The sequence below is a fragment of the Eleutherodactylus coqui genome, chromosome 6 (genome assembly GCF_035609145.1).
Source record: "Eleutherodactylus coqui strain aEleCoq1 chromosome 6, aEleCoq1.hap1, whole genome shotgun sequence".
In the NCBI taxonomy this organism is placed as follows: domain Eukaryota; kingdom Metazoa; phylum Chordata; class Amphibia; order Anura; family Eleutherodactylidae; genus Eleutherodactylus; species Eleutherodactylus coqui.
The window spans coordinates 182,637,857-182,659,873 of NC_089842.1; the positions used below are offsets into that span (position 1 = coordinate 182,637,857).

General features: G+C 41.9%; 1 protein-coding gene across 4 annotated transcripts in view; it reads left to right on the forward strand.

The window, feature by feature from the left end:
* SLC8A3 (solute carrier family 8 member A3) overlaps positions 1 to 22,017 on the forward strand; it is a 332,512-nt gene that overhangs the window by 92,857 nt on the left and 217,638 nt on the right. For all 4 annotated transcript variants that reach the window (XM_066608406.1, XM_066608408.1, XM_066608407.1 and 1 more), the window contains exon 2: positions 14,016 to 15,848. In XM_066608406.1, the coding sequence (XP_066464503.1) occupies positions 14,077 to 15,848 (1,772 nt within the window). In that variant the 5' untranslated portion in view covers positions 14,016 to 14,076. The remainder of the gene's footprint in view (positions 1 to 14,015; positions 15,849 to 22,017) is intronic.

The following is a 22,017-nucleotide window of genomic DNA, read 5'->3' on the forward strand; positions in this document are numbered from 1 at the left end:
ATTTAGCTTCTTTCATTGTTTCGCAGAGCTGAATATGAGGAGAGCGCTTGTATCACCATCACCAGCTATAGCTGCAGGTGTAATCTACTTTCATACAAATCCTCATGTGGCGCAGAGTGTTAAGGCAGCAGTAATGCAGTCCTAAGCTCTCGCGCATGACCTGAAGATTGCGGGTTCAATCCCTGCCTGATTTAGGTAGCCGGCTCAAGGTTGACTCGGCCTTCCATCCTTCTGAGGTCGGTAAAATGAGTACCCAATTTGCTGGTAAAAGGTGACTGGGGAAGGCAAACATGACCACCCCGCAAAAGCAGTCTACCAAGAAAACGTTACAATGTGACGTCACCCTAGGAGTCAATAAAGTAGAAGAACCGGCAGTATTCAAAGGTGATATTCAATAACATTTCAAACCTTTATTGTTCCATACTTAAAAAGATCTGGCAACGTTTCAACCTAAAAAGGTCTTTATCTTTTTATAGTTTGTGTATGTATGTGAAAAATAATTATATATACACACAATATCAGAGAGGCTTCAGCTAGGTTTTAAATTAAATATACAAATTGCTGCATATCAAACCTGGTATCAGGACTTAAACCAGGGACCTCAGATCGGCGGCTCTCCCTGTTGAGCCAATCTAGCCCTTTGGGCAAGTTTTTCTGCCCTAGCCTTGTTCCTAGATCCTGCTACCCAGTCCCTGTTTTAGCTCCACCCTGTTCCTGATTAAGCCTCCTATATAAACCTGGCCCTATTCCCTTGCGTTATTATATTGCTTCAGCTGTGATCAAGCTCCTCTCTTCTTCTTCCTCTACAACAAGCGTATCTAAGACCACCTGATACTGACCTCTGGCTTTCCTCCTGACAACGATACCCGCCTCCTCTATTGTACTGTGAACCTCAGACCACTTGATGCTGACCTCCTGACTTTCTTGTCGACAATCATGCCTGCATCCTTCATTGTACTGCGAACCTGAGACCACCGGATACTGACCTCTGGCATTCCTCCTGGCAATGATACCCACCTCCTCCATTGTCCTGAGAACCTGAAACCATCTGATTCCATACCTACCCAGTGCTGAAAGACGTTACACCTGGGAGTGCTTAGCCAACTATAATAATTATCATCCAGTGCTTCTGTAATATGCAGTATAGAGCTCTACTAAATAACTGGTAACTAGTAATATAAGATATCAAGCAGGTCGCGGCTGCAGACTAATGACTCTGCGTAAATAATATCTCCAGAGCTAACGGAAACCTAGAACCCCCAACACCCCAACATGTCTTGACAACATTGTGGCATCCTCAGGGGTTTAGGGTTACTAGAAGCGCACCCACCTAGATGACAGCTATTATTTAGCTTGAGGGAGGGATTCTCCGATTAGACTGACCAGTGAGAGACCCTGCATGCTGAGCGGCCAATGGAGAGAAAGATAATGATGCAGGACAGGTCCTTAGGCCAATCATACAGAGTGCTTCCCTTGTACATGGCCAATCCGAATGTGTGAGGATGTAATTAGCCCAGTGAACGGCAGTTCGAGCTTTTCCGAGCATGCTCAGTGTGTCCCTTCTAGGACTTTGATGTTTTTTCACTTCATCTCGTGGTCCATGCTTACTACGTAAAAGCTCATACTTAGGCCGATTTGCCCAGGTCTGCAAGTCAGCAAGACACTATGACTTATAGAGCATGCCCAGTTTGCAGAAGTCTACACTTTCTTGTGGCCTCAGTGTTGTGAAAAGGGATTCTGCAATGCTCTTCATACACAACATCCAGAAATGTAACCTTTATTGTTCATTTACCCACTATTATACATTTTGTCCATGATTATAACATGAACTCCATCTATGAATAGATAATCTACTGCCCAAGCATGACGGCCATCAGAGCAGTAACAGCTAGAGGGAGAAGGCTGCAGTGCTGAGCTGTGTAAGGCTGAGTGTCCACGGGCAGGACGGAATAACGCGAGCGACATTCCACCACAGGGGAGCACTAATGTCCTAATGAGGGGTTCATTGTGGAGAATCGTGGCAAATCGCGGCATGCCACGATTGTTAGACGCGAGCATCCCGCGATTAGAACGGTGTCTGCTCTTAACTCTAAAAAAAATATACATTTGACAGGATGGGCAGGACAGGAATCTAGGAGCCTCTGACCCTGGTCATTACATCAGGGGAATTCTTAATATCAAGACCACAGGGGTCATGTAACACACCCTAATTAAAGCACAAACACTCATATATGGTAAACAAAAGGCATGGTTGAATGCTTCACTGAGAGTGATTGTAGTAAAAGTTTAGAGGTTCATAAAGTCCTGGAATACTCCTTTAAGTAGCTGCCCCTCGTTTGTGTCTTCTCCCACTGGCCTGGACCACATGAAGTGCCATGGAATTCTACAAGGTCATGGAGCAGACTGCAGGCCCCAGAAATACTAGTCAAACCGATAGTGCTGTACAGTGGTAGGGTGGCTTTATACAGGATGACTTATCGCCTGAATAATCACTTGAGAGAGCGAATGCAAATTATAGTGATTCCGTATAAACACTGTCACCAACAGTTTGATGAGTGATAAGTCATTCTCTAGTCACTAGTCAGTTTGTTTCAGCTCACCGAAAAAAATAGTCGCTTTTGTTCTGAAGTTTCCTGCTGTAATGTCAAAGTTGTTTATCAAAGTACTAACGAACACTGGTCCGTGAGTGAGTAACATGCTCCCCCCCTGATCACATGACACTGATCTCCTCACAGGTCCTTCTCTCAGCCACAAGTTCACCTCTCCGCCCCTGACCACATGACTATGATGTCATTAAAGGTTGTTCATCAAGAGAGTGAGTTACATTCTCTGCCCCTGATCACATGATGCTGACTTCATCACAAGTCTTTCATCTCAGCCACGATTTCACATCAGCGAGCAGCTGAATCACGAGCCCTGAGCTCCGCCCCATATGACATGACTGTGACATCATCACAGGCCCTTCAATATTTTAACCAACTCCAACCGTCATCACAGGTCTTTCAGTGAGTTACATGTAATGATGTCATTCCGTTTATTATATAAGTGGAGCATTGTGCCACCAGAAACACTGGTACTATAATACTAATAACTAGTATTTGGAAAAACGTTAAAAAGACAGTGCTCTGAATGTAACGTGAACTAAAAATTAAAACACTTGGGGAATGGGGCTCACCAAGCGTCTGTGGTCAGAGCCCTAAGAAGGGATCATCCGCAAACATCTTATCCCATTAGCATTTGATCACATTTTTTCTACTCGCTTAGTTTATATTTAAACTATTTGAGAATTAATTGAATTTGAGTCTTTCTTCTCTCTCTCATGTTCGCACTCTCCTCCAAAATGGATCTACTAATAAACAACAAGGTAGCAGCTTATGTATATAGTAGCGCAACTGAAGGAGTCCGGTAGAGAGTTCTCATTAGGGCAGCCTGAGAGTGATACTGGAGTCCCTAGCAGCCATGAGAACCAGGGCTTTTGTGAGGAATGGTGGCTATGCCACTCAACAGCCCAGTATGGCAATATGCATGGAATGGGGCACCTGGTGTATAGAGAGACCAATTCCAAAGGCAGGTAAAAAAATATTGTCGAGGATGCTGAGTTAGAGTATGCACCATCAATGCCCTAACCACTCTGTGTCGAAACCCCACCCACCTACGGCAGTCCATGGCTAAAACATTTTGCTGGTAAGAGGGCAATGTTACTGGCAAAATCTACAGCCATCGGCCATAACGGGTTGTTGGGTACTGCATTGTGGAACTGTATAATTTTAAATGTTGCCTGATACTGTTCAGGTGTTGCAATTATCCCATTTGTTGTCAAAGCTAATAATATAGAGAGTGTTACAGTTATTTGTCTGTTGTGTGAAATGCGTACTGCACTTATCGCTGTGAAGTGGATCTGCTGAACTACCTTCAGTAAATAAAAAGAGCTAACTGCACAGATTGCTTTGTCTATTTGTCCCCATGTCTACAGGAACTTTGTCTAACATGTCTACAGGAACTATAGTACTTGCTGATGAATACATTGAGGTTTCTCATCTCTTTCTGGCAGCAGAATACAAATGAATTAATAGAAAAGCCACATTGTTCTTAGTTTAATATTTTGAAATCAAGGTCTTCACCTGTTAAATAAGGTATCTACAATAGTATTAGTCATGTAACTAGTACAAAGTGTTTATTGTATGTTTTGATAGCAGAAAGGCTAGGAACAGTCTTGGGATCATATGATAAAAAGTTCAACACTATAATCTAAATCAGAGGCATAGGCCTTCTGCAGACGGCCGGGTCTGATCCCGCTGTGGGAATTCTTGCAGCGGGATGCGAGCCGTGCCCCTGCAGTGACCACCACGGCTCACCTCCTCCTGCGTCTTCTCCACTTTGCTATGTGCCAGCTACCATCCAGCCGGGACATGTGCAGAGCAGAGGCGGCACATCAGCTGTGCTGTTTCTGTGCGGGCCTCTGCGAGGCTCGCACAGAAACTTGACATGCCGCAATTTATTGCGGCTGTCTGCATAGGATTGCATTATCTAATGCCATCCCATGGCAGCAGGCACAGGCGGAAATTCTGTGGGAAATCCCGCTGTGGAATTTCTGCCCGTGTGCAGAAGGCCATAGTTAAAGGTTCCTGGGCCTGGGTGCAAAAGGTAAATTTGGGCCCCCCCAATCCTCCCACCCACCCCAAAACTGAGAATAAATACACAGTCTTGCCACCATAGGTCCTAAGAGTGATTCCACCCTTGACCTATAAAAAGGCTCTCAGAGGCTACTTGTGTGCAGTGACCTCTTCTGCTTGTGTAGAGATTGTTGACCAGTAGACATCGCTACAACGCAATCAAAGAGATTTTACCCAGTTAACAGAGTTTAAGAGAGTGCGTCTTTTTGGAATGGAGGAAGCTGGATGGTCATATTGATGAATTGCTCACCACCTAGACCATTTTGACCAGACTGTTAAGAAGTGTTGGCACCAATAGTTGTGGAGGCAGGATTTATGAATTGGCCAATCAATGCCTCAGCCAATTCATAAATTTCGCCTCCACAATGTTATGGCTGTGATTGGATGAGCAGTGGCTGAAGAACCGATCAATTCAGTGCTCAATGAACCAATCACAGACATCGCTTCCTGATGGCGGGATTTATGAATCCTGTAACCAGGAAGTGATCTTCTGTGGGCGGCTGAGGACTGCAAAAAGCGTGTCGGAGTTCCGGAGACCAGTGGGAGAGACCTGGACCAATCCTGCTAGGTAAGTATAATAAGACTTCCCCCCCAAAATAAGACCTAGCGCCCCTTTTGGGGCAAAAATTAATATAAGACAGGGATTTATTTTTGGGGAAACACGGTATATGCGTGTGAATTGACAAATGACGGATTTGCTGTGGATTTTCAGTAGCGGAAAAAATCTGCAGCACATCTGCACCAAAATCCACATAATTTGGATTTTGGTGCAGATCCACAACAGATTTCACGGTTTCAATTGAAGGGTTGAAATCTTAAAAACAATCACAGAAAATGGCCATATACTTACTGACTAAGGAGGGCAGAGAACTGCATCTCCTCAACATGCAGGCAGCAAACTACCAAATGAGGGAGCTAATTACACCTGTGAGGGACACCGATGAGACAGCCACTCACACAGCCTCTTAATATAGAGGGGGATGGCTGCTTGGTGTATACTCCCACACAGGGTAGATACAAAGTATCAGACCTTCTGATACATGTAGTTCACCATGCAGACCAGCAACCTATTAATGATACTCTGCACCTCAAAAAGTGAACCACATTGGTACTGCAACCCTGGGCTCCCCCTGGCGTTTTAAAGCCACACTGCGTGTAAATAATAGATAATAAATGCAAGGCATTAGTTGGACTTTGGCCAAGATACATCAGCTCACTAACCGCGTCAAGGTTCCTTGCCTGTACTGAGTCCCTAAACTAATATAAATATGTCACAGAAGGGAAAATATAAAAACAATAACAGAAAATGGCCGTTTACTTACTGACTAAGGAGGGCAGATAGCTGAAGGGTTGAAATCTGTTCCAAATGGTGCTTATTTCTTGTGGATTTTTCCACGTCAGGAAACCCGAGCAAATCCACCACGTGAACATACCCTACATGCATTTTTGGTTGGTCAAATCCAGGAATGGATGATAACAAGAGGAAAAAAGATGTATCACTTGAACCTGGTCTATGTCTTCTGTGTTATTCAAGTGTGCCATGCATGCCAATATAGGCTTAGTTCTGGCACCATCCTGGCAGTGCTCATAAGGGCACCTGGAAACCATTTAATGCTCTGAACGTGTTCCATTTAAGATTGCAAGTCTGTCTTCTTTTTTTTAAATTTTTTTTTATGGACAGTCCATGAAAAATTAGGCTATTAGGAGGCCTGTGTGTGATGGCAATGTTAACTTTGTCATAGACATCATAGTCAGGTCACGAATTACCTAATTTTTCACGGACTGTCTATGAAAAGAAAAGGATAGGATGACTGCAGCCAAGGCTCTGCCTTAAATATATAGTTGCACTGGTGGAAGCGCCCGATTATTCATGAAAATTGCTAAGTTTTACTGGCAAATATTTTAGACAAATGGAGATTTATGGCATCTTCTCTATGTCAGACCAGGTATGGCTACTAGCAAAGGAATGTACTTCCTATCATTAGAGGCTTCTGAGGGATGTTTGACACCGAAGAGACAGCATGAATCTCTACCTGCCTAAGCAATTTTTCAGTTTTGTTTTTTTTTTACAAAATCGCCGAAAGTGGTAAAGAAGTGTAGATCTCAATATCTGGAAAGGGATATTGACTGTTCTCTTTTTAAAGGGTACCTGACTTCACTTTTGAGCCCCATAAACTATGTCCTAGTGGTCAGTGGGGAGGGAACAAAGAATCCTGGGAGCTGTGTTTTATACCCACTGGGTGCCCCTTGTCTGCATTGTGTCCCTGCAAAATTGGCGCATGCACACAGTGTGATACTTTCAAGCTGGCTCTCTGCACACGCTCTCCAATTCATCTCTATGGCAGAGCGCGCACGCAGAAATGTCTGAAAAGAGTAAAACTGTGTGCGCGCCAACTTCATGGGGACACAGTACAGGAAAAGGGCACCCGGCGAATATGAAATACCACTACCATAGTGTAAATATTGTAATATTTTTTTATAGGACACGTTGTTGGTATTATTGTATTTTGACGCCACCAGGAAGATAGGGGTTTGACAGGGCTTGGATTCATGAATGCCCCTGTCACACCCCTAGCTTCCTATTGGCGGCATTGCAGAAGGAGCTTGAAGGTCCTTTTACCAGCAAGTAACATGTCCCCTGGGAGCAGAGCTGTGGCTACACTCGCTCACTGCTCAGTCAGCCCACAGTACTATGTTAAGTGTTGTGGCGAGTTGGATGCCGGAGTGCGGATATTCTCACCGCTGTCCCCACAGGGTGCAGGTGTAAGGCCTCCTGTCCACGGGCGAAGTTTCATTGCGTTTCCCGCGGTGATAATCCGGCTGTTGGCAACGCAGAGAACGCTTTCCACAGCCTTGCTCTGTCCATGAGCAGAGAATCATAGCGATTCTCTGCTCGCGGGATTGAAATCGCAGCATGCTGTGAATTGCTGTGATACTCCGCGGTGAGCCTATCTGTCAGATAGGCTCAGCACGGAGAGCTGTCAGCTCTCACCTGCTCCCGGGTGGCAACAGAGGTCTGCCGTAAGTAACGCTACCCCCGTGGACAAGAGCCCCCAGTGTCCTGTGGCCGGTGTTCTGGAAGTTTTGTCTATCGCCTCGGGTCGGAGGCTGCAGCTGTCACTCTGCCGTCCCTGCATTTGTGCCATGTGTGGCTGTCAGATGTAAGGACACCCCGGACTCCCGTCCGTGGTGTTCAGTGTTGTACGGCAGTCCTAGGAGGCTGCAGCAGTAAGGCCTCCTGTCCACAGGCGAATTTTCACTGCGTTCCCCGTGTGGCCATGTGCGGCCCTTGCCTCTGATTTGCTCTGCAGACACACCTTGTCAGCAACATCCTCGCGGGCCGGCCATTTCCCTGCGCACAACTTTTTCTTTGAAGTCCCGGCTCTGCTGACACTCCACGCTGAACAGTGTGGTGGTGGCGGGGGGATTCTGTCAACGCTGGGTACACAAGTCTTGGGACTTAGCACTGGGGACTGCATGCAGCCACTCCTAAACAACCTTCAAGGACCTTTATGAATGCTGCCAATTGGGAGCTAGGGGTGTTACAGGGGCGTTCCTCCTGTCAAACCCCTAGTTTCCGGTGGCGTCAAGATACAATAATATCCTGGTTGTTATGGATGTGGCAACACCAATTATGTGCATTTTTTTATTTTTTCAATATGCAAAGCTTGGAGCAAAGGGAAAAAAAGCTTTTAAAATCTTCTGTAGAAACGGTTAAATGCTACAGTCAGCTATGACTACAGCATCTGTTGGGTTAAATGGGTAGTGATTAGATGAGAAACCTTTTCTCTTCCACTCTTTTTTTGGAGAAAAGAAGACCTCCATATGTGACAATGATAGAGCAAATCTGCTCTCTGATTGATGGGAGGGTGATAACATGAAGAAAAGTCCGTTTCAACCCCCCTTGAAGGAAAAGAGAAAAGATAATCACAGATCTCTGCTGCCTGATTGCCCCCTCTCCCCAACTGCTCTGCAGACTGACTGAGAGGGGACGGCTTGGCTTTAAAATTACATCAAAAGCATGTTGGTAGCCTTAATAGAACCAAAGTTACAGCTGTCTGAAGTAGAAGAAGCTCTGTTTGTCCAAAACTGTAATGTCCTTTTCCTGCAGAACAAAATAATACGTTTGTCCTAAACTGTTGTGGGGTTAAATTCATGAATTGGGCCGCCTCCTTAATGACTTCCTTGGCTGAGACCTACTTCATCCTAATCCTTGTCTATGTCATGTAAATACCAATAGCTATGAACATTGGATTTTCAACACTAGTTAAGTGATTTTAAGGCTACTTATCAAGTCAGTAGTACTTTTGAACCCTTCGTACCCCCTCCTCCCCCAAAAATCTAAATTATGACACAGCTGGTGTATTTCTACTAGAAAGCAGAACCATATCTGATTCTTATACAAGGAAAATATATTAAAAAAGTAATAAAGTGGATTTCGCTGAGATGTTGAATGCAGAAGTTAATTATCTGCTTACTCACAAGTCCGTTATGTAAAAGTGTCCATATTCTGCAGTGTGTAGGAATTTGGAGCAGTTATTTTAAACAACAGTGATTCATTTTGTGACTCATAGCATCATTTTGTTGTCTGATGTGATTGTTGTTTGTTGCTTATATAATGATATTGTGTAATGGTCCTTTCATTCTAGATCCCTAGACCCTTTCATGAACACCGACATTGTGACAGTTCTCTTCTGCTCTTCCAAACACATTTACATCCTTGGCTGGTCCACTTAAAGGTGGCAACCAAATATTTTTTTAAAAGGGCTGTTCTGCCTTAGATCATATCTTTTAAATGTGTTCTTTTCTGCACATGAAAAGCCACATTAGACTGAGATCCTGCAGGGTTGACTCCTCTTCTGGTGGCTCCTGGCCAATGTGCTCAGTTTTCCATACAACAGTCTTCTGCGTAAGCATAAAAAAGCAGTGAGTTTTATGGTTAATATCCACTTTCTTCATGATGATTTTCCAAAAATTCTATTGAGTTATTTCATTTGGTCATGAGTACTGTATAGAGCTGCAGTTACTGTAGAATTATTAATTGTGTTAAGGATACTCGGTCTTTGTCAACAGGGATTTGGATTCCCTAGAGCGAATTGCTGCCCCTTTGATATAAAATTATTTTAAGTTGGAAGTCTAGTCTACATAACTACCTAGAATGTAAAAAAAAAATCCAATCAGTTCAACTTCTCTGAGATCTCATAGAAAAGCAAAACAAAATGAGCCGGGCGGTTGTAACTACAGGGAAATAGAATTCTGGCATAAAGTCCAAATTTTTGGCGCAAGTTCAAATTTTTCAAAAATTTGTGACTTTTAAGCTTTCTGTACCAGCCTTGACACTTTTCTGAAAAGTGGGCAGTGCTTTCAGAAAGGGGCATGGTCACCTCAGAATGACAGATTTATGTATGATTTACACTAGAAACTGGTGTAAATTATACCACAAATGTACGCCAGGTCAGACATGGCGTACATTTCTGTGTAGGTGTATGGAGGTCCTGGGATGAGCCTTATTCATGAAGGGCATGCAGCTTTTCATGTGGTGCATCGAGCACCAAGACAAATTCGACTAACATCGGCATTGGAAATGCCATTCTAAGGTTGCTTTTGTAGAGAACAACCTGTCGAGTGCAGATTCCTAACAGGTCGTCCAAGCAATGAGCGTTCTTGTGTTTTACCTAGGAGCTATGTTTGTTAGTGAATGCAGGCGGAGCGGACCAGGGATCGTTTTGGCCCGCCCACCTCCATTCACAGTAAACAGGCCGTCATTTATAGATGTGTGACTGCCGGTTTACACGGGCTGATGCGTTATTCAGTTTTTATGCATACAGAAACTAAACGTGGAACAAATTTATCGTTCATCGTTGAGTCGTGTGTATATTTAGACTGAGCAGAATTGTTCAGATTCTCGCTGATCACAGGAATCTGAGCAATTTCTCGAGCTCTGTAAAAGGGCCCATACTAAATTTCTCCCAAATTTCTTTCTACTTTACAATAACTTCCACTGTTAAAATTAAAGAACATGTAAGGCTTAGCAGTCATGTTTAATACCTCCAATATATCTAGAATAAAACAAATTTAAAGGGGTTGTACCAGGATCACAAGTTATCACCTATCCACAGGAAAGTGAATAACTTGCTGATTGCGTGGAGGGGGTTGTGCTGAGACCCCCATCATTCCTGTGAACAGGGGGCCCATGTCCCCTGTCCTCCCTACTGTACCCCTGATAGTAAATAGGAATCTGAATGGAGTGGAAAACGCTTGGGTATTTTTGTCGGCCACATTGAAATGGATGGAGCACTGACAGTGCCTGGTTGGCTAGCTCTCCATTCGTTCTGATAACACTGCGGAGGAAGAATGGAACCGATTATCAGACATTTCTGTAACAAATCTCCTTGTGTGAATTCAATATAAATGACATTTCGGTAGAAGGTAACCATGGTGATCTAATATTCTTCATGAGTACTATAGATGCCCAATGATACACTTTTAATTAGGACTTTTTAAAAAGTTTAGCTGCTTTGGAAACAATTTCGAACTATTGTCATAAAGTTGGACAAATCTTTTAACTCCACAGTATCATTGTGTTAATTCTAACTTTGAATTATAGATGTTGGATTTTTTTATATTTAGCCCAAAGATTTAGCCTTCATTGATAGAATTGCACAAAATTCTGTATTCCTACCTAGTTATAATTTTGTTTGTCGAATATTTAACTTCAGAGTTTCGTTATTGGATTTCTTGGCAGGCTTCCTCATAACAATACTCGCTATGATACCTGTCATATTTTTCTTTCACTGTTCTACGTATATCACAATTACTTGTTACTTGTAAGTTTTCCGCTCGCTGTAGGCAGCTCAGTTTCTTTCATGTAGGCAATTACGCCATTATCCTCTGTCTGCTTATTCTGTCTGCAGTATGTCAATGTTACTGTAGGAGCACTTGAATTATATATATTTGCCACCACAGTCTCTTAAAAGTGTCATCTGTCGGATTGTTCTGAGCTGTGAAGATGATCTAGAGAAAATACTAAATCTACAAAGAATATTAATTCATATGGGAATAGTTTCTTTAAAGAAGGGGTAAACTACGAATCCCAAATACAAGCAAGGTTATGTACGAGAAATACATACGCTGACAACCGGTGCCACAAGGACGAGAATGAAATCATCTGATTGCAACATTTCCTGTTTAACCTGTATGGATTAGGAACAAAAGAAGGAATATAAAACAGCGAGAAGATACTAGGAAAGGAAATCGGGGCCTGGCTAGGAACCATTTCCTTTATCTATTTCCAATGGCTTATATAGTGCCTACATATCCAGGAGTGCTGTACAGGGATTGTGATCACTCATATCAGTCACTGTCTTCAATAGGACTCCCAATCTAATTTCTCAGACCACAGAGTGAGGTCAATATCATAGGAAGTTCACTGACCTATATGTATATTTTTGGGTGCTTGTCTGCATCCCCATTAGGCAAAAATTCACATACCAGATTCTGCAAGATGGATGTTCTTTTAGGACAGTTTAGACTTGAGATCTAGTTATGACCTTAGATATGTTGATTTATTAAGTTAGCAGTCTCAACTATATAACCCTGTATTAAAAAGTAACTCCTTCCCCTGCCAGTCCAGCTAATGAAACCCTTGATAATTGATTTCGCCAATGCAGGTGAAATGTAGTATTACACAGTGTCCATTGGAATGAATGAATGACTATCTGATCTATGTTCATGCCTATTTAGCCAGAGTAGGTCTCTGCTGTGGTTGATAGAAGTGGTACCAGAGTTTGGGACCTACATTGATGACATTCATGTGCCCTTAAAGGTTGTCCAGTTGGGCCAATCCCTTTTACTCAGTGAATGTGTTCCTATTGAGAACTGCTAACATTGTTCTGTAAATCAGAAGTTCATCTTTTCTTCTCTTGTAATGGTTGCTTTTAATGAAAAAAGTTACCATAGATCATTTTCCTATACAGTCCGATTATAATAACGCTAGTTAACAATGCATTCTGAACCATTACGAACCAGTTTGTGTATATATACAATAGCTGCCATGAAAATGAAATGAAGTTGCCTAAAATACTTTATTCACTTAGTTGGTTAACTAATCAATACTATTGTCCATTACTACAATAACTGACTGTCAATGCCTCTGGGTATCAGGAAGTAGATGCCGCTCATTGAAGTTGAATTAGATCACTAAGTAGCATTAATTGGTTGTCATTGACCCCAAGAGCAGAGGCTTTTATCACCAACAACACACAGGCTGTATGTTTAGTAGATTATTGGGCAAAATTTCACTAATGGTTGAATAGAGCTTAAAAATAAGGAGAAACATTATGGCAATGATATGATTTATAAAAATTGTGATTTAATATGCGAAGACTATGTTAGACACATTGTCACTGTGGTGTTGATTTGTATGGTGGAATTTGTAGTGTGCAATCAATTCAGATGACTTCACATGAGTCACATAAACCTGAATTCATGTGCACAGAGTCTGTATGGCAGCAAATGGAGTCCATATGGCCACTGTACAGCAGCTTTTGTTAGAGTTCTTTTACTGGAAAATATCCCATAATACGGCTTCCAATTGTGGGACGCACACATCTATTGGCTGGCTTCTGTGGTATCGTTCACATTGCAGATTTAGTTGCATGCAGTCGCTCCTCCCCAATCGGGGCTGGGTTGAGTGGGTGGCTGCATATAGGTCTGCGGTGGACAGTTTAGCTCCCCTGGATTTTATAGTCTGGCTTGCTGCATATTGATAGGGTTTACGGCCATTGTGCCAACCCTACGGCCATTGTGCCGGTTTTATGGCGATCGTGCCTGCTTAGCATCTTATCAGGTATTGAATTTTTGGCTCTTTTTCAGTGAAATAGGCTTCCAATTGAGCATGCAAAAATTTGTCTCTTATATGCCATTAGAGACATACAGAATGGCCTTATAGACTGCAATAGGTGCCATGCTGCATCGTTCAAAATGTGTACAGACCTGCAATACGCTTGTATGTGCAACACCTAACCAAAAAAAACCAACTATATAACAGGTTGCTGTTTCCCCTAATCTGTTTCTAATCTATGACATTTCATTTGGTGCGTTGTGTTGTATTCCCTTATTCATTGACCATGGTGACACAATTGTCTTTGAATTTTTTCAGCTAAATATAAATGTACATTTAGTTTGCCTTGTATTTGGGACAGAGGTGTCCCTTCGATTTGGTGGAGTGGTTTATAAATTAGACTCATTACTTTGACATGGTACCCACTTAAATGTTGCTGCTGGTTGATTAATAATATATTTGAACTAACTTTTGATTTTTGTTTCTTTTGATTCTTGTAGATTGTTCAGCGACCTGTGTGGAGGATTACCTGGAATTATTGCTCCCAATTCAAATTTATGTATGGCTTGGTTAAAGGTGCAGCCTCTTGCATCGGCTTTTCTCCACTTTGGACTTGTCACTTTCATTTTGCTTCTTCAAAGTCTTCAGGTTCATGCCGTTTCTTCAGGACAACCGCCAATCACTGCACAAAAACAAAACTACACCTGCACTGGTTCCTTTGACTGTAAGGCAGGCGTTATTTTGCCAATATGGTATCCAGAGAACCCTTCACTGGGCGATAAGATTGCCAGAGTTATTGTGTACTTTGTGGCAATGATCTACATGTTTCTTGGCGTGTCTATCATTGCAGATCGTTTTATGGCATCTATAGAGGTCATAACCTCACAAGAACGGGAAATCATAATTAAAAAACCCAATGGTGAGACCTCTACAACAACTATTCGAGTATGGAATGAAACTGTTTCTAATTTAACTCTTATGGCACTTGGGTCTTCTGCCCCTGAAATTCTTTTGTCATTGATTGAGGTATGTGGTCATAATTTTGTTGCTGGAGATCTTGGTCCATCAACCATTGTTGGGAGCGCAGCATTTAACATGTTTATCATTATTGCTATTTGTGTTTATGTCATACCTGATGGTGAAGTTCGAAAGGTCAAACATCTTCGAGTATTTTTTGTGACCGCAGCATGGAGCATCTTTGCATACATATGGTTATATATGATCCTTGCTGTCTTCTCTCCTGGAGTGGTGCAAGTATGGGAAGGTTTGCTCACTTTATTCTTTTTTCCTATATGTGTTGTTCTTGCCTGGGTAGCAGACAGACGTCTTCTCTTCTACAAATATATGCACAAAAAGTATCGGACTGACAAACATAGAGGAATTATGATTGAGACTGAGGCAGAGCACCCAAAAGGGATTGAAATGGATGGCAAAGTCATGAATTCTCATTTTCTAGATGGAAATCTGCTAAACATGGATGGAAAAGAAGTAGATGAATCTCGCCGAGACATGATAAGAATCCTTAAGGATTTAAAACAAAAACACCCAGAAAAGGATTTAGACCAGTTAGTAGAAATGGCAAACTATTATGCTTTGTCACATCAACAAAAGAGCAGAGCATTTTACCGAATACAAGCCACGAGAATGATGACTGGAGCAGGTAACATCCTAAAGAAACATGCGGCAGAGCAGTCAAAGAGATGCACCAGCCTTCAGGACATATGCTTGGATGAATCTGAAGAGTTTGTGTCCAAGATCTATTTCGATCCATGCTCCTATCAGTGTCTTGAAAATTGTGGTGCTGTCTTGTTGACTGTTGTTCGAAAAGGTGGTGATATCTCCAAGACTATGCTGGTGGACTATAAAACGGAAGATGGTTCTGCAAATGCAGGAGCTGACTATGAGTTCACAGAAGGAACCATACTGTTCAAATCTGGAGAAACCCAAAAGGAGTTCTCAGTTGGGATTATTGATGATGACATCTTTGAAGAAGATGAACATTTCTTTGTGAGACTCAATAACATACGAATAACTGATGCTCCAGAGCCAGTGGAACCCAATACTTTTAGCTATCCAAAAGCAGTTTTGGTCTCCCCATATGTGGCTTCAGTTACTATACTGGATGATGACCATGCTGGGATTTTTACATTCGAATGTGACATCATACGTGTTAGTGAGAGCATTGGTGTGATGGAAGTTAAAGTTCTTAGGACATCAGGAGCTCGGGGCACTGTCATTGTTCCTTTTAGGACAATTGAAGGCACTGCAAAAGGTGGTGGAGAAGATTTTGAAGATGCATATGGTGAACTGGAATTTAAGAACGATGAAACTGTGTAAGTAATATTCTCTATTCCTTAATTGCTTGGTACATTATCTGCATAAATATTATACATGCTTCCAAAGCGATATATTGACACTATTATGGGTAATGAAACAAATGTTTAATAGAGGTAAATGCCATTGCCTGAAAAGCAGAATATACTTACCTGAAATATTGGTGGCATTTCCCTTACCAGCATCAAGATTTAGGACGTATAATTGGTGTTGACCTAATAACCGTGAGAGACTGATATAATTTGTCCCGGCCCTAGGACGAATAATCTCACGAACTCACTATATGTGGATATCTTTTGATTATATGTTTGTTCGTTTACAGTTTGTTTTTAACAGCCCTAATAAAAGTTATATTTTATATATATATACTGTTAGTTCTCAGTCCAATCAGTGAGTGATGAATTGCGATCTTTTGGACTTGGTCTGCCCCCGTGATACAGCTTCCAAAGCGATATCCATTTAACATGGTTCTGTGTCACACTGTTTCTTCAACAATTAATATTGGTGAATTTGTAGCTGTTTGAAAAAAAAAATATCCACGTGAAATATATATCATACATTGGCTGTTCCAAAAATCTATTGTACAATGTGTTCAGCTGTATATTCTAGATAGACCTGTCTGGTGTGTTACTTTTTTTGCAATAATACTATTATTAGACACAATTTCCAAAATTGAGTTGCCTTTCATATTGTCATGTTCAGCATTGGACTGGGGTTCTAGAGCCCACCACAAAAAATATTTTTGGGCCCACTATAGTGCTACAAGCAAATAATACATGTCCCACCTGCCATTTGCAGCAGATTCCTGGCTGTCTGGCCATTGCCTCAGACTATTTTGATCTTTGGAACTTGTTAATAGCCTGCTCCCTGGCTCTTGCTTTGGAGTAGGGGAACTCTCAGGTCTGTGAGCCAGGCATACATCCTCACACATTGCCAGGCCACAGACAGCAGCATATGACTGTGAGATGATTGGTAAAGGGGACCCTGCAGTGTTGTCTAGACAGTATGGTTGAAAAGGGAGGATACTAGCCTTTTAGATATCATCTCATTGTGTCCATATAAATACATTTAACTATCCAGTTTATTATATGGATGTATGGCTGAGATATTGCTATCTGTATGTTGCACAACAAGTGTACTGCACAATGCATCGCTTGTGTGGGGGGCTTGGGGCCACTCCTGGCTCAGGGCCCACTGGAGAATTCACTTGTTCCCTATGGGCCAGTCCAAACTTGGTCATATTCTGTTTTAGGATGCAACTCCAAATAGTGTTTGAAATCTGGATTGTTTGTAAATTTCTGCATTCACCAAAGTTTAGTAAGAAAATAGTTGGATACAGCTAATACAATGTTCTTAGTTCTATATAGTATTTCACAGTTCTAGCATGTTTGCAATTTTCTTCAATAATCTTTATATTAGGGTAAAATAACATCATTGACTTTTCTTAACCCAGCAGCGTATCATGATGCGTAAAATAGTTGTGATACTCAGCTTTGCCAATTCTACGCTTACAAACTTCTCGCCTATTGATATACCGTATTGTTAAAGAGGTTAGAAGGACATGGCTGATTTCTTACATAAACAGCGCGATACCTATCCATGGGTTGTGTCTTCTATTGCAGCTCTGCTCCATTGAAGTGAATGACACTGAACTGCAGTACCACACACAGCTCACAGATAAGAATTTTGGAAGTAAGCAGCCATAGTTTTTCTAATCTATAAATTACATTATGGTGCTATTAGGGGACATGACAGGGAGGCGGTTGATGTATTTTTTATACTCGCCCACTTCCGTGAGTCAGCTCTCCTATACAAGTCTATGGGAGAAGCGCGAGTTGGATTTTCCAGCATCACATGATCTTCGGAGGGCTACAGTGCTGGATCGGGTGTATAAAAAATACATCACACGGCTCCCTGTCACATCCCCTATCAGCACCATAACTTAGTTTATGGTGCTGTGGGGACTTGACGGGTTCCCTTTAAATGAGAAAACATTTCTTCAGTCCTAGATACATTAAGTATGAGGAATGGCAAAGCAGTCACTCAGTGCCTTGCATCTTGCATTGGGACTTGGGGACAGGGATAATCTGAGAGTAGTTTGTGGCTTCTCAGGTTTCATATCTTGGAAATCCCAGAGCAGGATGAAACTTACTGATTTATTAGCTCATTGACCAGTCTTTGTGAAACCTTCATCAACCTCAAACTATCCATCTTAAAAGCCACATAAATCTTCATCAAAGATTCATTCTGCAATGAAGTCATCATGGGCCATGGCCAATCCATAGGCACTCATTTGGTTGTTTAGTAAATGCCCGCTGGTCAATATTAAAAATGCAGTTAATTCTGTGATCACTGCAGTAATAGGGAGTATGGATTTATTATGTCACTGCACATATACCTAAGTAAATGATCCTCAAATTAAAGGGGTAGTCTGGAAACAGTACATTTTTCAAATTTCACTCATCCGCTGGATAGGTGAAAACTGAGACATCGATTAAGGCCTAATCACTGAGACCCCCACCGATCTTGAGAACAGAGGTCCCATTTCCCCATTCCTCCTCAGTTCCGGATGGCTTCTCTCAGCCGCAGACTAAATGGAATGCGGGCCATGTCTACACCAGCCGCCGCTCCATTCATTTTAATGGGGCTAATGAAAATAGCAGAGTTCAAAGCATTCAACTATCTCCAACAGTCCCATTGAAAATCAATGGAGCAGCATTGCAAATGTGTGACTGTAGCTCCTTTCAGTCTTCTCCTCACTGCAGGGGAGTGAGGCGATCCCACAGTGATGAGGAATGAGGAAGCGGGATTTCCATTCTCAGGATCAGTGGGGACCCCAATGGTCGGACCCCCGTGGATGTATCTGTTTTTCACCCTTCCTTTTAAAGCATAATATGCTGCACTAGGCTGTTTTCAGATAGTTAGAATACAGACACATTTGAACATCCATATTAATGCCATAAAACAAGGAAGAAATTGACAAATCTTTTAAGGAGGGGATAAAACCTTTTTCAAGTAAACTATTGACAGAAAGAAGAAAATATGTGCAATAAAAAAAATTTAAAAAAGGATAATAACTATATTAATGAATGTATATAATGTTCAGTATTTTCAGAATGATAATATGATTGGGTCTGGTAAAACCCCTAGTTGTAAGGACTCTGATTACGTGTTTTTGGAGGTTGATGTTGTGGGTGAACCTTAAAGTTAAATAAGGCGATGGGTCCAGATGGCATACATGCTAGATTGTTAAAGAACTCAAATCTGTAATTTCCGCACCCTAAACTGATTTGTTTAACTAGCCCCTACTAACAAGTGATGTCCTGATGACTGGAGAATGGCCAATGTTGTAACCATCCATAAGAAGGGTAGTAGAGAAGAAGCTGGGAAGGCCAGTTAGTTTGACATCTATAGTAGTTAAACTAATGGAAACTCTGCTGAGAAAGAGGATATTTGACCAATTAAAAACCAACAACCTGTTAGACCCTAAAACAGCACAGATTTACTGATGGCAGATCATGTCAAGTTAATGTATCGCAGAAATAGTGGATGAAGGTGCTGCCGTGGATATTGCCTATCTGGATTTCAGTAAAGTTGATGAATGCATCAAAGTTGATGATTTAATTCAACATAAACAGCTTAGATAAGTTATTGAAAATTGGATTTAATTCAATCCAGTGGATTCACAATTAGTTAAAAGATGTTTATCAGAGTGTTATTATTTGATTGTATTCTGAACAGTGACAAGTTACAAGTTGTGACCACAAGGGTCTTTTCTGGGTCCTATTCTTTTTAATATGTTCATAAGTGACATAGGAGAAGATTTAACAGGTAAGCTCTTTCTGTCTGTTTGGTGATGACACAAAAGTGTACCATAGAGCTGATACTTCTGATGGTGTCTTGAACACTGAGAACTATTTAGCTTTACTGGATAAATGGTCAAAACAATGGAAACTGCAGTTCAATGTTTCCAAATGTAAAATAATGCACTAGGGGAGAAGAAATCCTCAGACTGAGCATTGTATTGGCAGTTCTGTGTTATCAAGGAGTTCAGGACCCCTAAATCCTTCTCTTCTGATTTCTATCAGCCTCAAAATGAGTCAACAGAGCTATTGGACAGCAAAGAAAATAAGCAGGATGCTCGGCTGCATAGCCAGAGGTATAACCAGTAGAAAGAGGTAGATTGTGATCCTGCTGTATAGAGCTCTGGTGAAGCCATATCTGGAATTCAGTTCTGGAGACCTCACCTACACAAACATATTGCTAATCTAGAACAAGTCCAATGACAGGCTACAAAAATGGTGGAATATTTCAAAAACAAAATTTGTCAAGAAAGACTTAAACATCTTAACCTGTGTAGCCTGGAGAAAAGAAAGGGGAAGGGAGACCTAATGGAAACCTTTTATATGTGCAAATAAGGTTAAGGATGGGAGTGCTCTTATTATGAAGCTAAACATTAGAACAAGGGGGCACAATCTGAGATTAGTTGGAGGGAATATTAAATATTATTTTACTGAAAGAGTGGTAGGAACAAAGTTCTAGCAGATATGGTTTGAAAAAATGACAATAAATCAATTCAAGCATGCCTAGGATAAGAATATTGTCATGGCACTCTTCTGTCACAGCTCACCTACTTCTACTGTCGCAAGGGATCGCTTCCATGCTTCTGCTCCTTACTCTGTTCGCTCATTGATTTATGCTCATAAGGCTTGTGCTCGCTCCCGTCCAGTCTCTTAAAGAGCCCGTGCACACTCCCATAACTCATCCCCCTCCAATCCTGTTCCTGCATTCCCTGTAGTAGGCATCCACACTTTAGGGTGGATGCCTAAGAAATTGGTCTCATACTGCCATGTGTGACAAAACTCCTAGTTGTGTTTGTTCTATTTTTGACCTTTGCCTGACTTTGACTATTCTGATTTCTGTACTCCCTGACTTCAGCTCTGTATTCTGAACTTGCTTATTGCCTGCTGCCTGCCCTGCCCTTTTATCTTAGACTTTGCTATTACACTTGTGCTGCCAGTCCTGACTCCAGCCACTTTGCTCACATTCCCATCATCTGGTACTATGCCTCGGTCCAGTGTAGTATTGGCAGCCACATAACCTATCTGTGTGTGTGTAACGGCTTGGGGACTCTGCAGCAAAGCTGGTATCCCGCTTGGAAGGGTTAAGCATTAAAAATGCAGTTCCCCAGGTGCTGCCACTTCAGCCCACAATCAAACCGGTGTGTGGCAAGGTGATGCCATATCTGCCTGCCTGACACATGTCTATCCTAAGAGAGAACTGAATAGAAAATAAAATAAGGGCCGACTAGATGGACCATGTGCTCTTTTTGTGTTATCAATTTTCTGTGTTTCGAATATTGTGCAGTGGGGAAGTCACAGGCAGAGGCGTAACTTGAAGCTCCCGGGCCCCAATGCAAAACCTGTAACGGGGCCCCCAACTATAATGCTTTACTCATAGTACTGGGCTCCCTATATGGAGAAGAGAGGCCTTATGGGCCCCCTAAGGCTCCTGGGCCTGGGTGCAACCACATCCCCTGCATCCTCTATAGTTACGCCCCTGGACATAGGGTTTCATTTTCAGAAGAAGAAATTTTGGTGGTTTTAAATGGGTTGTCTCATGAGAACGGTCTCGATAAGTCATATGGACATCATAGAGGTGTAATGTTTGGATAGAGAATGTTTTCCCTGTTTGCTAGGAACTAAACCTTTGGTGATCAATTGATCGCCGTAATGGCTGTAATGTCTCCTGAAACGTGAAATGACAGCTGTAATGCAGTTTGGTGGTAGGAATATCTTTGTACCCATGTGAAATGAGAGGAAGGCTTAGGCAATGGTTATTTTATTTCTTCACTCAGTCTTGTATATGTATTAATTCTGTAGGCTTTGTGACTATGTGGGTGGCTTCAAGTTAGTTGGCTGGTATGTGCCCATCTTGAGCTAGCTCTGTTGTTTCTGTTCCCTAATGCACATTAGTAATTGCCTCGTTTCAAGACCAACTAAATATTGAACGCAGAGCATTGCCAAAAAAGACTGTGGTGCATGCCAGGAGCAGCTAAATGATGTCTGGAGTGAATGCTTTGATTAGGATTCATCAGAGCATTCAGTGTATAATCTATCATTTGGATCAGTCGCAGCTTTTGCAAAAGAAAAGTTCAGATCTTAATGA